Here is a 16,155-nt window from a genome sequence, read left to right on the forward strand (position 1 = left end):
TGCCCATCATGAAAAGATGTCAATGTACATCAGGTGCAGGCACCTCGTCCACCCGTGGTGTAACGAGGAACCAGCTGCACCATGCTTATGAAACCACCACCCCTGCAGCCTGGGCTCCCCAGCAGGCACCGCAGCCAACCACTGCTGCAGCCCCAGCTAACCAGCAGGCACCATAGCCAACCCCCCCTGCTGCCTCAGCTACCGAGCAGGCACCACAGCTAACCACCCTTGCAGCCCCGGCTACCCAGAAGGCACTGCAGCCATCCACCCCTGCTGCCCCAGTCACCCAACGGGCACCCCAGCAAAACACCCCTGCTGCCACAGCTACTACAGCGGGAAGTGCAGCACCACCACCAGACCTCCCAGTTAGATGGCATGGACAGCACTGAAGATGAACAGGCCGGAGAGGCACAAGGATCAAACAATGAGGACAACCCCAACACCCCTGATCAACTGGGCACATTTAGCCCAATGAGCCTCAGGAGTCCCATGCGCTCCCCAACGCCATCACTACAGGAGATCTCCAGCCATCTCCAGCGCATAGAGGAACCACAGGACATGCTGGCGGGACTAGTTGAGCACCACCTTGAGGATTCCAGGCTCCACGTGAGGAATCCTGCATGCAGCGCGAGAGCAACCAAAAAATAGATTGCAGGGTTGCACATGCAATTGGGTGTTGTGCCACTTCGAACATGTTGATGTCACGAAGGGTCTGTGAGGGCAACTGCATTCAGTCGAACATTGCTCAGACAATGTTGCTGGCCCTGCAGGCCATCATGAGCAGCCTGCCCCCACAAAACCCCACTATGCTCTCCACCAGCACTAGTCCTTCCAGCTCGCTGCCAAGCAGCCCCATGAGGAGGTCCACACGGCTGTCTGGGGCTACTCAGCGGGACATACATGGGGACAAGTGTGGGAAGAAATAGAGTGTTGTCTCAATGTCTAAAGTTTCACATGTTGCCATAGTGGGTGTTGGGCCTGGGCGTAGGGTGGGTATCTTTGGGAGGTGGGGGTGGTCCATAGTGGGAATAGGTATTTGAGGCCTGGCTGGAGGGTCGGTACGTTTGGGAGGTGGGGGTGGTCCATAGAGGGAATAGGTAGTTGGGGCCTGGCTGGAGGGTGGGTACGTTTGGGAGGTGGGGTTGGTCCATGGTGGGACTAGATAGTTGGGGCCTGGCTGGAGGGTGGGTACATTTGGGAGGTGAGTGGGTACGTGTGGGCGTTTATTCTTGTTGCACCTGTTCCTATATTTTTTTTTCATAATACACTGGATTGCAAAATCGAATTACGAGTGGACAATCTTCTTCCGTGTGTGTTTTAATCATTTAATGTCAGTGTCACAAAATAGTGTGCTCTATATGCAGTAGAATTGAATCAGATTTTTTTTTATAGGTGCTCCCCATGCATGTAGTCCATCCATGGCCCCCCCACTACACAGAGGTCATGCATTGGTTGTTCTACTCACCCAACGGCCAGGGTCACTCTAGTGAGTGTCTATTGCCCCCCACTACACAGAGGTCATGCATAGGTCGTTCTACTCACCCAATAGCCAGGGACACTCTGGTGAGTGTCTATTCCCCGCCACTACACAGGGGACATGCATTGGTCGTTCTACTCACCCAACAGCCAAGTGCTTTCTTCCGCATAACGTGCCATGTACCCTGGCAACGTGGAGTTCTGCAATACCATTGAGTCATGTGTCAAAACCGGGAAATGTGCACAGCAATGTGTGATGAGTTGTTGTGCATCACAGACAATCTGCATGTTGAGGGAGTGAAATTGCTTCCGATTTTGATAGACTGCCTCAATTGCATGTCTCGCAGATAATTCCACATGCATGCAATCTAATACACCAATGCAATTGGGCATGCCGTCAACGGCATGGAAAGACACTTTGATGGCATTGACCTGTGCAGGGGTTTGGGGTAGGGCAATGTGTTCTGAAACATGGTGCAGCAGCGCATTCAGTACCTGGAAGAGTATCCTAGAAAAACAGTGTTGTGACAGCCCGAAGAACACGCCAACGGTGTGCTGATAGGTTCCAGTTGCAAGGAAGTGAAGTACCGAGACTACCTTCAGCAAGGGTGGAATAGCAGTCCGGATGTTGATTATGCTGCTGATGTCATCATTGATGAGGGTGACAATTGACATTATTGTGTCCCTGTCAACCCAGTATAATGTGTGGATTTGACCTGGGGTCAGGTTCCAGGGTGAGGCCCTGATGCAGGGGATTGGTGGTTGCCTGTGGGGTGGTAGCTGCTGTACAGTGATGTTTGTGATGGCCACCGGGTTCCTCATGTGCCTCCTATGCCTACACCTCCTCCTCTGCCTCAGTTCTGCTTTTAACTCCATAGCTGCTTGCAGGTTACCCATCCCAATTGCTGCTAGACCAACTGCCAGCATGGTTGTGTTGGGAGGTGGGTTGGGCGTGGGTGTGGTCCTTTTGTAGCTTCCCAGTGGCCAATGATGTGCAGCTGGGCTAATGTTGTACACCTTGTTGCTGCTCACCTGCCACTGTTTAACACCTGGTCCGCGGTGCTGGTATTACAGGCGTGGTGTTCACAGTGCTAGCACCATGTTTATTGCGGTGTTTCCGTGTACATGGTAATCGTAATGGACCCAGCATTCCACTGTGCCGATAATTCAGGGACATCCGACGATTCGTCCTGCTGTTTGCGGTCACATGGCTGTTGGGTTCAGTAGCAGCATGGGGGTCACTTTGCGGTGACAGTGTTTACGCCATTGTGGGTCTGAATGTACCAGTCCAGTAAACGCTTCTGTTAAGTTGATACTGGCACTGTTTTTTTTTTAAACTTCTTTTTATTAAATTTTCAACAAGAAAAAACAGCACAGGTACACGTTCATAATCACAATAGAAGACTTAACAGCGGGAGCATAGCACGTGACATTACAGTTGGTGGTGAGTCCCTCGAAGGAAGAGAAGGGTTGGTGCGATGCGCCGTAAGGCAGTTCGGAATGCATCCAGGCTCAACTCGGTTCCAGGTATTGTTCCTATTCCTCCCACTTCCCCCATATTTTCAGGAACTTCCTGGGGCACCCCTTGCCATGTAGATTCGCCTTTCCAGCAAAACGCACCTGTCCATTTTATTGGTCCACCGATCAATACCTATCCTGTCCGCGGAGCCCCAGGTGCTGGCCATTAGTCTCTTCCCCAGCCCCAGACCGGCAAACTTGAAATAGGCAATGTCTTTTTTATTTCGTCTGGTATTCAAAAGCACCTGTTTTAGCATTCAAAAGTGCTCATAACAACGTTCAGTTTATTTGGTATTCAAAAGCACTTGGTTCCTCATTCAAACGTGCTTACAGCAGTTTTCAGTTTGTTCGGTATTCAAAAAATGTTCGCTTCAAGTTCCTGGAGCTCCCCGGAATTAGTGTTTCCCTGTTTTCACTCACCTGTTTCACACGGCAGCTCCTGTCAGATTGTCAGATTCTTTCCTCTCTTCATTCTGCCCTCCAGCTTCCAGCACCTCAGCTCTTCCCTCGTGGAGATCATAGAGTCCCGTAGCGACTGCAGTGCTTCAGCACCCCACAGCTGTCGCTGGTTGCACCCAACACAGAGGGCTTGCAGGGTTTCCAGTCCCTCTCGCTGCCAGCCTCTGCCTCAGTGTCCCTCTCTCCCTCACAAAATGTCTCCTGCTCCTCTCTCTCCAGTCTGCTATGCCGCCAGCCTGCTTTCTGTAGCCTGTTTCCTGCTGCTTTTCCTTCTGCTGTGCAGCCAGCATATTTATATCCATTGGGATTGTGAAATGACCACAGGTATGGGCCATTCAGTACAATTGACCGGTCCTGGTAAAACTCATGACTGACTGTTACCATTTGAAATCCTCCATAGCCCTCTTCCTCGTCAGAGTGCCAGAGTGGTGTTTGTGGAGGTTTGAATTAAAGGCAGTTTGCATAACTCTGTGTTTTCTCCTTCTCGTTTTAGTGCTTGACTGATATGTATCTGCATTCATAATATAAAACTGGTATGTGTATATCTCACCCAAATGAGGATGTGTCCTCCTAGATGGTCTCTTCCTTGTCCCACTGTTATCTGCACATCATCTACAGGTCAACATTGTGATGATAGGACCCACAAAGTGTTGGATATATTTGTGATTTTAAAACATATTGTAGAAACAATGTAGCTTTTGGCTGACAAAAGCACTTTGAAAATGGAGCTGCTCATAGCTTTAAATATTTTGGGGTGAATCATTGAAACTTAGAAGTGAGGATATGTGGAGAAAACCTGTTGTGGCCACAAAAATACAATGGGTAGCAAATGTTTCAATGACCTTGACCTAAACTGCAATTGGGCTGAGAGGTTTTTCAGTCCATAAAGGTCAGAAGAATGAAATAGATAACATACCTCACTTACCTTGGATTGGTTATGTCGGACATGGGCAGGCTATGGTCTCCAGAGTGATAGATGAGCATTCGAACAATTACAGTATGATGAATACAAAAATAAAAAGAATATCCATGCAAGACTATACAACTATAGCATACTCAAACACACACTTTATACAAAAACAAACCACCCACCCCTGCCAGGGAAAACACAGCAAACAAAGTCTCACTAGCTAAACTGGACAGACTGGTTAACTGGGAATTGTACTGCAGGACAGATAACTGAAATACGATTTTAGAAGGAAAAACAAAAATATTGGTTTAGGGGGCTTGGCCTGGAGCGCCAGTGATGAGGCAGCTCCTCTGATGGCCTCCGCTCAGATCCGCGGCTCAGCGTTAATTTTACCCGTTTCCAGCTAAGTTCGTTGGTCGTGCTGTGGTCCTGGGCAGTGGATGGAGCGTTTTGAGGGCATAACGCCTTTGCTAACGGCGAAAACGCGATGGGGAGCGCAAATGCCTGCTCCCGTAACACGACCTAAAATGGCTGCCGCATCCTCGCGACCCGCTCCAGGCTGACGGCTGGCTGCCATCATCTGCCCATGAGACGCGTATGAGGCTCATCCCGCACGACACCCTGCACTGGAGCGTCCCCCCCTGTGCCTGGTCCTCGACGGTGCGAGGCCTGCCACAACACCCCCTCTGGGCGCCTAATATCCCCACCGGGAGGGCCCTCGAGCTCCACCTACTCCGACCCCACAAGGAGTGAGTCCCCCCCTGCGACTTCCTGGGGCGCCCCTGCCCACGTCTGCTCACCACCGGCCAGAGGTGCCGACCGCCACCTTCCTAGCCGGACGCCCAGCGCGCTGGACTGCCCAACTTTGAGGAACTGTTCTATTTCACGAGAAGCTGGAGTCTTAACCTGTCCGCTCCACCGCCTACGATCCTCGGGCTTTACCCACCCCGCACATCTATTTGGCTGCCCCCCTCAGCCCCTCGCAAAACGTGAACTCGGGAGTCACCCTCGGGGGACGTCCCCTCCCGCGCGGAACGATGGCCAAAGCACTAAAGCCTCCTAAATCAGCCAACATCTCTGCTATGCTGCAGGCCTCGGGGAATGGTGGGAAGGCGGACCCCCTCAAGCTCACCCCCCAGAAAACGTCTGAGGGTGGCGGAACGCTTGCATCTAAGGAGGATCTTCAGGCTTTCATGAGCGATATTAAATCTGAATTCAGAGCCTGCATGTCGGAACTCACCGCCAAATTGGAACAGACATCGAACTGAGGGTGGCGAGGTTGAGGACCTGACCACAGACCACTCCGCTTCACTGACGGAAATTCAACGCACCATCCAATCGCTGGTGGCAAGAACTGAAATCCTCGAACTTAAACAGGGGGACTTGGAGAACCGCTCCCGCCGCAACAACCTATGTCTTCACGGGGTGCCCGCCTTGATCTCTGATCGGGAGCTCCCGGAATACGTTAGCACCTTCTTCCAGTCCCTCCTGCCAGACCTGAATGAGACTCAACTGCTGCTGGATCGGACCCACAGACTGCGCCCTCGCCGAGGGGTCGAAACGGACCCCCCCCGGACGTGATCACTAAGGTCCACTTCTACACCACCAAGGAGGCCATAGCAGCGATTGGCCGCTCTAAGGACGAGCTCTCATTTCAGGGAATCCCGATACAGATCTTCCAGGACCTCTCCCCGCTGACTCTTCAAAAGTGCAGAATGCTCCGGCCTCTGTCACTCTTTCTTCGGGATCAGCAGATCCGTTATCGATGGCTCTTTCCGAAAGCCCTACAGTTTTCATACAAGGGCACTCAGTGCACCATCAGCCACCTCGACGATGCGACGTCAATCCTCCGCCCGGACTCCCCAGAGACCTTAGACCTCTCCGCTCCGGGCCGATCAAGCCCAGCCTCAGAAGCAACCTCCCCAAAACCGAAACGGACCCCATGGTCCAGAGTGCAGAGAAATTGCAAACCCAAATGACACGCTTTAACGCCTGCACTGGAACCATGACTCTGGAACGACCCTAAGCTTCACATCTTGCCGCGGATCCGACGCGGTGCATAACCCCCTCCAAGGCGGATGACACCACCTTACCCTTGGAGAGACTTTCAAACATGTTGGTGCTGTCGAATGACAGCCCTGTTGCCTAGGGGACATGTCGATAGTTCTAAATCGACCCCCCTGGCCGCACTTTGGTCCTCCCGTTGGAGGTCGCTTTTGAATCTGTTTTCTCCCATTGGAGACCAGTTAGATCAGTTTAAAAAACCCTCGACCACAGGAGACTCCAACTCAATCATGCTCTCATGTCCAAGTCTGACCTAACCCCCCCACAACTCCCTTCCCCCCAGCAAGAGGATCGCCCGGACCAACCCCCTCACTTGAAACTCAAGTTCACCTCCTTGAACGTTAGGGGCCTGAACTCCCCCCCGAAGAGGAAATCGATCTTACAGAGGCTACAAGACAACGGGTCGTCGATCGCTTTTTTGCAAGAGACGCACCTGATCCCGGCAGACTTTTCACGCCTGCGAAGCAAACTCTTCCCACTACAATTCCTCGTCTCTAACGGCACTAAGAAGGTGGGCACCGCTATTTTATTCGCAAGAAACCTGAAGCCTCAGATCCTTCACTCACTACAGTGCCAGGAGGGTCGCTTTATTGCAGTCAAATGCTCCATCCATCGCCAGCTCTACACCCTCATCTCGGTGTATGCCCCGAACGAATATCAGGAGAGCTTCTACCAGGATCTGGAGGTCTCTCTCCTCCCATTCATCGAGGGGCATGTCGTGATGGGAGGAGACTTTAACGGGGCACCGGACCCTCTCAAGGACAGATCTCACCCCCCGTCTTCTAGGGATTTGAAGTTGGCCGCTGGCTTGCTCCACCTGTTTCGCACACTAAACATTGTGGACTCTTGGAGGGTTCTGTCCCCAGACGAACAGGACTTTACATTCTATTCATATGCGCATCGTACCGTCTCCAGAATTGACCTAATCCTGACCTCCCCACAGATCCTGTCCTTCACTGATGATGTGATAATTGGCCCACGGATCCTTTCGGACCATCCTCCAGTTACTCTGACTCTGCGGTCTCATGACCTAGACCCCCCTCCGCGCCGCCCGTGGTGCCTCTATGACCCTTTCCTGGGAGACATGGCAGTGAGGGACTCAATCGCCAACTCCATTAGGAACTTTTTCGTTGAAAACCGGGACGAGGACACTTCCCTGGCTAACACCTGGGACGCCATGAAGGCGGTCCTCAGAGGCGAGCTGATTGCCCAGGGAGCCGCATACCACAAAAGGAAGAGGGAGTCGCGCGGCGCATTGGAAGCAGCAGTCCGAGAGGCTGAGGCTATACATAAAAGGAAGGGCTGGGCCCCTAAATCCTACAGGATCCTGCAAATGGCCAGGAAACGGCTGGAAGCCCACTACGCTGAGGCTACGGCGAATCTGCTAACCAAGTCTAAGCAATGGTACTACGCTCACAACAACAAGGCCAACAAGCTCCTGGTTAGCAAACTGGCAAAGGCGAAGAGCAGAAATACTATTTTAGGCCTCCGTGATCCGCAGGGGGTGATCCACCACGCCGACCATGAGAAAATATGCTTGGCAACAGCCCACCACCTGGAAATAATGACGGCAGCCCCGAGAGATCCAATTAAGCAGCACTCATACATCCAAGAGGCGACCCTACCACACCTGACCCAGACGGCCAGGGAAGACCTGGAAGCCCCGATTACAATCGAGGAGGTGGAGGAGGCCATTAAGAGCTTAAAACCCAGAGCCCCGGGCCTGGATGGATTTTCCACTCGCTTCTACAAAATCTTCCGGCCCCAACTAGCGGCTCCCCTGGCCCGCCTCTTCAACTCATTTGTGGCCACTGGCACCGTCACCCCAGCGATGCAAGAAACTATTACAGTCCTTATCCCCAAGCCCGGGAAAGACCCTCACGATATTGGCTCATATAGACCCGTTGCGTTGCTAAATTTGGACGCCAACATATACTCTAAAGTCTTGGCCAACCGTCTGGCACCTATCCTCCCTAATATCATAGACCCGGATCAAACAGGCTTTATAAACCACAGATCGACGAAAGACAACATCCGCAGGGCACTGGATCTCATTGAAATCGCCACTCGGGATTCCCAACAGCTAGCCCTATTGGCATTGGACGCAACTAAAGCGTTTGACAAGGTGGACTGGTCTTATCTGCGCCTCACTCTGGGGGCCTTTGGCTTCGGTCCAACCTTTCAGAAGATGATCCTGGCGAACTACCAGTCCCCCAGGACGAGGCTGAGAGTCAACGGCCGCTTGTCGGACCCAATCTCCCTCACGTGCGGAACGAGGCAGGGATGTCCACTATCCCCTCTGCTTTTCGCTTTGGCCATGTCCGGAAGAACCCCCGAATCAGTGGCCTGTGCACCGGCTCTGCGTAACATAAAGTGGCCCGCTACGCGGATGATGTTTTGCTTACCATCACAAACATTGAGAGATCCATGAGCGAGGCCTTAACTGAAATCCACAACTTTGGGATGGTCTCGGGATTCGCGATTAACTATCAAAAGTCGGCGGCGCTGGGAGTGGGCATGACGCCAGCTGAACGGTAGGCCCTGGTGAAGAGAGGTCCGTTTCAATGGAGCATCAAATCGATCCCCTACTTGGGGGTTCATATCCCCGCACGCCCAACTGAAGTTTACCGAGCAAACTTCCCTCCACCCTTCGAGGAACTAGAAAAGGATCTGACCCGCTGGCAACCCCAAGAGATCTCCCTCCTAGGCCAGATCACGGCCTGCAAAATGAACTTACTCCCGCGCTTCCTCTATGCCTGTGCCGCCCTCCCAATCACCATTCCGCTTCCCCCCTTGCAGCGGCTCCAAAGGAAGATGGTGGACTTTATCTGGAAGGGGAAGAAACCGTGCATCCCGCGGAGAACAATGATGGCCAGCACGAGATTGGGAGGCCTGGGGGACCCCGACCTCTGCAAATACCATATGGCGGCACAGCTGGCCCACCTCCAGGCATGGGGACTTGCTACGGGTCGACCGAAGTGGGTGGAGATCGAACAATCCTGCCTCTCTCTTCCCCTTCGCTTCCTCCCATTCTTACCCACAGCTTTACGCCGCAGCTGGCCAGGCACTTTCACAGCTACAAAACAAACAATTAGGGCCTGGGAGTGGGCTCGCAGACACCGGGGCGTCCCAGGAGACTTGAGTGCGCTCTCCCCAATCTTCCTCAACCCAGCTTTCTCCCCCGGGGCCTGTCCCCAAAACTTCAGAAACTGGGTCGCAGGGGGCCTCGCCACTTTAGGACAACTTTTTGAAGGGTACTCCCCCCTAACCTTTGAACGCTGCAAGATGACTTTTCAGTTAGCGGAAACGGATAAGTACTCCTACGCTCAGCTCAGACACTGGTGCTCTCACCCACAGACCCGAGCGGCGGCCACAAGACCCCTTAACTCACTGGAACTGACGGTGAGCGACCTACCGGCCCGGGGGAAAATATCGACCCTGTATAGGCTGCTACAGGACCCCCTCCGGTCCAGGTCTTCCTACATGTCCCAATGGGAAAAGGACCTCGGACACGCCATTGAGGACCATACATGGGTAGACATGTGGACAAGAACGCGGACGTCTTCATGCTGTATAACCAACAGGGAGTGTGCCCATAAACTACTCCTGCGCTGGTATTACCCCCCTCTACGCCTTCATCACTTCCAACCAGCACTAAACCCTCTCTGTTGGCGACTTTGCGGCCTCCCAGGATCCTACTTCCACATGTGGTGGACCTGCCCCCGGGTGCAGGAGTTTTGGTCTCTCTGTCTAGCCACCATTAAAGACGTCACCCAGGCGATCATTCCGCTCACGCACGAACAGGTCCTTTTAGGGATTCCATTGTCAGGCTCATACCTGCGGTCGGGGAGAAGTTCCTATTAGCGGCTAAGATCACGGTGGCCAGCACCTGGAAGTCTGCGGACGGACCCTTGATGGCCCTTTGCTGGGTCAAACTTTGGGATATTTTAATAGCTGAGAAAGTCACGGCAGCCAGGGCGGGACTGCTTCATCGTTTTCGGGATATCTGGCAACCAGTGCTAGACTATGACCGGAATTACCGGCCCTGACCCACAAACCGCCCCTGATCGCAAGGGCCCTTCACGCTATGGAGGACCCACCAGTGCCGCCGAGCCAGTCTGACTAAGGCCGAGAACTATGCTTGCCGGGGAACGTACGGGGTGGGTGACGGGGACGCTGGGTTACATGACCTGAGATACTATATGTAATGTCCTTGTATAATCTCTCCTGTGTGTCGATTGATAAATAAACAAATAAAAATAAAAAAAATATTGGTTTAAATGTCATTGACAAAGATAGGTGATGGGACCCTACCACCAAACCAATTGCTAGGGAGAAAAGTAATACCGGGTGGGCATAACAGCAAGAAGGCCCATGAATGACAACTAGCCCACGCTCTCTACCCTTAATACATGTTGATGGCTCGACAGAGTGTTGCCATTCTTCTTAGTGCTTTGCAAAGGTTACATTTTCTGTTGGCTTGATTCAGTTAGTGTGGCACATATCTTCAAATGGTCAGCTTGATGGCTTGACTTCGTTTAGGCACAAAACATTGTCTTCTTGTTGGCAGGCTCGATGGTCTCAATCAACAGCATGATGTGTGAGCTAGGGGTTTGGTTTGCTTGTCTTAAGAGTTGATGCGGAGAGACGTAGCTTGTTGTTACCGTTGTATCTTCACTGCACTTCGGTTGACTGAGCTTGATCTGCCAGTTTTGATGGGGCGACCAGGCGGTACAGCTCAGTTGCTCAGGCTTTGCTGCGTGCAGCTTATTGGCTTGATGATAGTTCAGCAGCAGCTCAATGTGGCTCGAAGTGCTGGCTATTCTGCTGACCAACAGTGACTGCCAAATGCAACACTTCTGAACTTCTGGGACGCTAGATGTTCTCCCCTAGAGAACCATCCGCACCACAGATTTCTTCTGCTTCTCTGACAGGCTGAAGTTCGTGTAAAACCTCCAAGCACACTGCCTTCCTCTGGGTAATTAGATATCTAGGTGCTGTGGTCTCTGGTCCTCAGCAGTAGGTAAGTTCATAGTTCTTCCAGCAAATGACCCCTCCAGGGATGTTCGAGAGAAGGGTCTGTTTTCACACCTTAATGTACGTCCAGAAAACTCCAACAGCTAGTAACCACTCGGGCTCTCCCACTCCATGCAGGCCTTGACCCTCGTAGGGGATTTTTGGCTTGTAAGTCTCCTGCTAGGAACCATGTAGACCTTTCCCCAGAGTAGATACATGTGGGGGTTGGGATCTTCCATGCCCCATGCTTTATATCAGCCCGTCCTCCCTGCATCCACAAGCTCAAAGGGCATTGACTGCAATTACTGCGGTAGTCTGCTTTGAGTGCAGTCAAAACCTTGGAGGCATCTGCTTCATATGTCTATGAAGCTTGTAAATGTGCCAAAGTGGCAACGTCTTTCATGGGCTGTCTGAAGCCAGCTTCTGTCAGTTCTATGACAATAGGCTGCAAGATGGCGTATCCTCACTTTAGCTCATAAGGAGACTGAGTTGAAGTTTAATTATCTTCATACCACAGAAAAATCCGTTGTGACATGCTGCTGCATATTTATCTATAGCAAAAACAAAGAGGTGATGGCTGGAAGGTTTAGAATGAATCTTAACCTCTGGCATTGATCTGGGCAAGGATCCAGACCTTCGTTCTTCGCCTGCCAAGCCATTACAGAAGTGGAAAGACCACATGCAAATCAGACTTAGTCCCACCCCAAAAGGTGCCGTCCAGCACGAACTGCTAAATCACATCCCTTCTGCGCGAGACCACAAACATCCCCAGGCATGTTTCAGCCTGGTTGGTCCTCATCAGTGAGAAGTAGCTTGGGTCTCTAGGCCCAGCAGGCACGGGACCCACGTCTGGACAGAACCGTCCCACTCAGGGTGATAAAGCAAAAACAAAGAGGTGATGGCTGGAAGGTTATCTGTAGCAAGCACCAAATGCTTCGCACGGCTACCAGATATGAAAGAATAAACGTCAACAGGGTTTTAGCATGGGACTTCATTGTAGAAACAAACCCCCATTCTGCCAGTTTTGAGCCCTGCAGTCACAGGATTAATATTGTCATTTCCTTTACTAGTAGTTGTGATAATAAGGTCAGGAGTGCTAATTAAGTGCCTGATGTGCTCGTTTTATGTATGCATGATCAATGGCAATGTATGTGTGGGAGGCACGAAATCATCAAACCACTTGTCAAAGGAAAAGGGATTGCCAAACCATTTACAAGAACATTTATCCAAAATGACCTTTTACATGCACTCACATCTGAAAGATTCTAATGTCAACGCATAATCATTGAACAAATACAAAAGGACATGCAGTTCATGTGCAGAATTCCTGTGCTTATCACACAGAATAAAACCATTGTACATTTGCGGAATTCAATATAATTCATGTGCAGCAGTCCCCTGCTTTTCCACCGCCAAATGATTTGAGGAATCACAGCTGGAATCATTTTTCTTCTAACTACTGCAATCCTCAAAAAATTAGCCTGGGCAAATATTAGGTTGCCATAAAAGATTAACTGGAGAAAAATAAGGCTACCCAAATGTGTTGGAAAAATACATTATTAAGTACAGGTGCAGTCCATAGTGTCCTTAGTCTGCCATATAGGGGGCATGTGAATAATAAAGACAGAGAGTTTATCTCGTCCCTGATCAATACACTCATTTTAGTTGCTGGGAGCCAATCGATATGTACATTCAGTAATAACCACACGTTCACAACAGCTTTTTCATAGAAAATGGGTTTCTCAATCCCAGAAAGTCTCTTATTATACATACAATGCTCCTCATTACCAATCTGGGTGAGCTTGCTTAATATCTTCTTTTGTTACTGTTGTCATAACGTCATGATGGTGCCAGAGGTTTGCTAACTCTAATGAGGAGAAAGATGCCTTTTCGTATTCCTGAACCATAGGGCTAAAGTAGTGCCAATTATATCCACGAATGAGTCATTAAATGAATGCACCTAGGAGGATGTCAAAATCCTCAACCAATATAAAAACAACTTTGCTCTTGTAGGAAATTCTCCCTCGAGCCCTGATTCCAACGTAAGAGGAAATTACAGAGTGCCCCTCGTAAGGGCCAATACGTTTTTCAAATAGAAATGTTTTTGTATTTCCAAGTGTGCGCAGTTAATTCAGTCCGCACAGTTAATTCAGCCCCCGCACTTCCCCCTGTAAAGGGTCGCTCATCAAGCCTGTGTTTTATATACCTTGATGGTTGAGTAGACTTCCCCGGCCATCATAGAGCTTAGCCAACCTTAGAGTTGCCTACATTGTCTGTCAAGGATAAGTTTGCATTTCTGAAGCTGAGGATCCTGCCTCCCTTTTTTTCCTGAAAGCTGACACTCATATAATCAAAAGCATCAACTAGCTGAATATGCACCCTGGATTGGCTTTCAGGTGGCACTTGTAATGACAAGTCATGCACTTGGTCTTGATTTTATTGATCACCTTCTTCCACACAGTTCTACGAATGTAGGGGTTTGTAGGAAAGTACATTATAGCTGCTACCCAGTATTCCAGGTGCACATTTGTCCCTGCTGCGTGTCAAGTAGCTCTACTCCTGAAAAGTGTCCTTCTTGCCTAACAACTGCTGGTTTGTCAGTAGAGTCTGCAAGGGAGAATGGTTACATCCGTGTATATTGTATGGATTTCAGTTAACCAGCCACTCTATGAGCCGCCAGGTAGAAACTACCAACGCCACATGTTTAGGCACCTATCTTATCAAAAAGGTGAGACTGTTTCGCAAACTCGTTTTACATGCAGATTGCATTCATGTAAATCTGCATAAAGTCAAAACAAAAAAATTGAGGTTTCAACAAGCAGACGGAGATCTATCGCAGGATCTTTCTTTGAAAATGTGCACATCCACACACTCTGTGCGAGCCTTGCCTTCGCTTAAACGCCTAGAATGTGGGTTGATACTCATTTAATGTGTCGTTTCGAGGGCACTTTACAGAGGATAGTATTTTGGTTTTCGTTTTACTCATAACTGCACATTGGTATTCTTTAATGAAATATAGAAATGTCCCACCGACCATTAAATAAACAATTATCTCTGAAGCAAGCCTAACAAAGTGACTGTCTAATCCATAACGGTAAGTGCCCACATTTGTGTATGTTTTATTCGTTGAAAGAATATTACATCCGTATGACCAATTTTGCCAAAAGTGTTTGCCATTCAGTATATGGGGAAATTGTTTCAGAAATCAGGCCCTCAAATGCTTCTTTTTCTGCGCAAACTTACTATGCTTAATGACATACTGATTAATACATTTTTTCCTACGTAGAGTCAGAAGGAAACTGCACAATGACTGGGTTTCGAAGGTCATGTTTTACCCTGAGCTGAATTGCTTTGCTTCGTGTTCTTGCGACAGTGCCAATTCACTCGTTTTGGACAGCTTAAAAAGGCTCGAGGACGACTTGTGAGTATGATTCAAGCAACGCATCTATGCACTGTGTTTTTTTTCCATGTACCTTAAGGAACCAACCGAGAGGCAGGTTTGCAGTAAATTGCCCAGCAGGCAAGATTAACAGAGAGGGCCAAGTGTGGGTAGGCTGTAGGGTCGAACCTTTGAGTGGGCAGACTTTAGGGTAGGGTTTATTTGTAGCGGTGCACAATTGTAGGGGTAAACATTTAAACGTTTTTTAATCATTTTTTTTGTTGTTACAATTCTCTGTTTAGCGAAAAATACTTTGGGGCTGATTCATGGAACAAATGTGCACCGAAAATCTTGGCGCAAGCCGGCGCAAGCGTGCAAAAGCAAGCGCACGCGTGTGATTCATGGAAGGGCCTGTGCGTGCTCACTGCGGGATGTGTGCCAAATCCGAGCTTGGCGCGCATGGGCGCACACGTCACAGCAACATCCCGAGCGCCGTGCGCGACGGGCACAGGGAAAGCGCACAACGTCGGCGCACACACCAAAAAGGGGGCGGGACACGGGGCGTAACACGCGGAATGGAGAACAACGTGTGAAAAAGAAGCCATAACTGGGGAAGTACTGCAGGGAAATAAACGGAACGCCCACACGCACGCAAACAACACATATTCATGGAATCGAATATGGGAAACCCGTGCACGCTAAAAGACACGCACATGCGTCAACATGTCCGCCACACGAAGGCAGGCGGAAGCGTCTCCACGCGCAGTATAAAAGTGCCCGCAAACAACAAACACGTATATACAGCTACGATGAATGCCCCATTTGTCGCAGCACTGATCGTGGGACAGCCCAGGAGGAGGAGAATAGCCAGTCCCCGCATTATTTTTCCCCAGACTAGCCTTTTTGGGATGCCTGACGACCAGGTATCATCCTAGACCTGGACAGGGAGTGGGAAGATGACCTTACATCCCCCACACTGTGCTCCCAAGCAGAAGGTGCTCAATGTCCTGCATTTTTTGGCCACTTTTTTGGCCACTGGGTCATTTCAGCAGACAACTGCCATAGTGGGGGGGGGGGTCTCACAGGCCACGCAGCCAGGTGTTGGCAATCATGACTGCGCGCCCCCCAGTCCGCAGGCACATATACATGCCCAGAGCACCCGCAGAAAGGCAGGCCGTGGTCCAGGACTTTTACAGGGTGGCCCACTTCCCCAAAGTGCTTGGTGCCATAGATTGCACCCATGTGGCCCTACGTCCACCTAGGACCACTGAGCACATCTAGCGAAACCGCAAGCACTGGCATTCCATCAACATGCAGGTTGAAATGCGATGCC

The 16,155-nt window shown here is 50.5% G+C and overlaps 1 protein-coding gene across 1 annotated transcript in view; it reads left to right on the forward strand.

Annotated features, from left to right (window-relative positions):
* Positions 1–16,155, forward strand: part of WDR64 (WD repeat domain 64) — a 1,979,698-nt gene that overhangs the window by 439,392 nt on the left and 1,524,151 nt on the right. Inside the window, exon 8 of the mRNA XM_069607651.1 lies at positions 14,730–14,864. Within this exon, the coding sequence (XP_069463752.1) occupies positions 14,730–14,864 (135 nt within the window). The remainder of the gene's footprint in view (positions 1–14,729; positions 14,865–16,155) is intronic.

The sequence above is a fragment of the Ambystoma mexicanum genome, chromosome 4q (genome assembly GCF_040938575.1).
Source record: "Ambystoma mexicanum isolate Mex_15411 chromosome 4q, UKY_AmexF1_1, whole genome shotgun sequence".
Classification (NCBI taxonomy): domain Eukaryota; kingdom Metazoa; phylum Chordata; class Amphibia; order Caudata; family Ambystomatidae; genus Ambystoma; species Ambystoma mexicanum.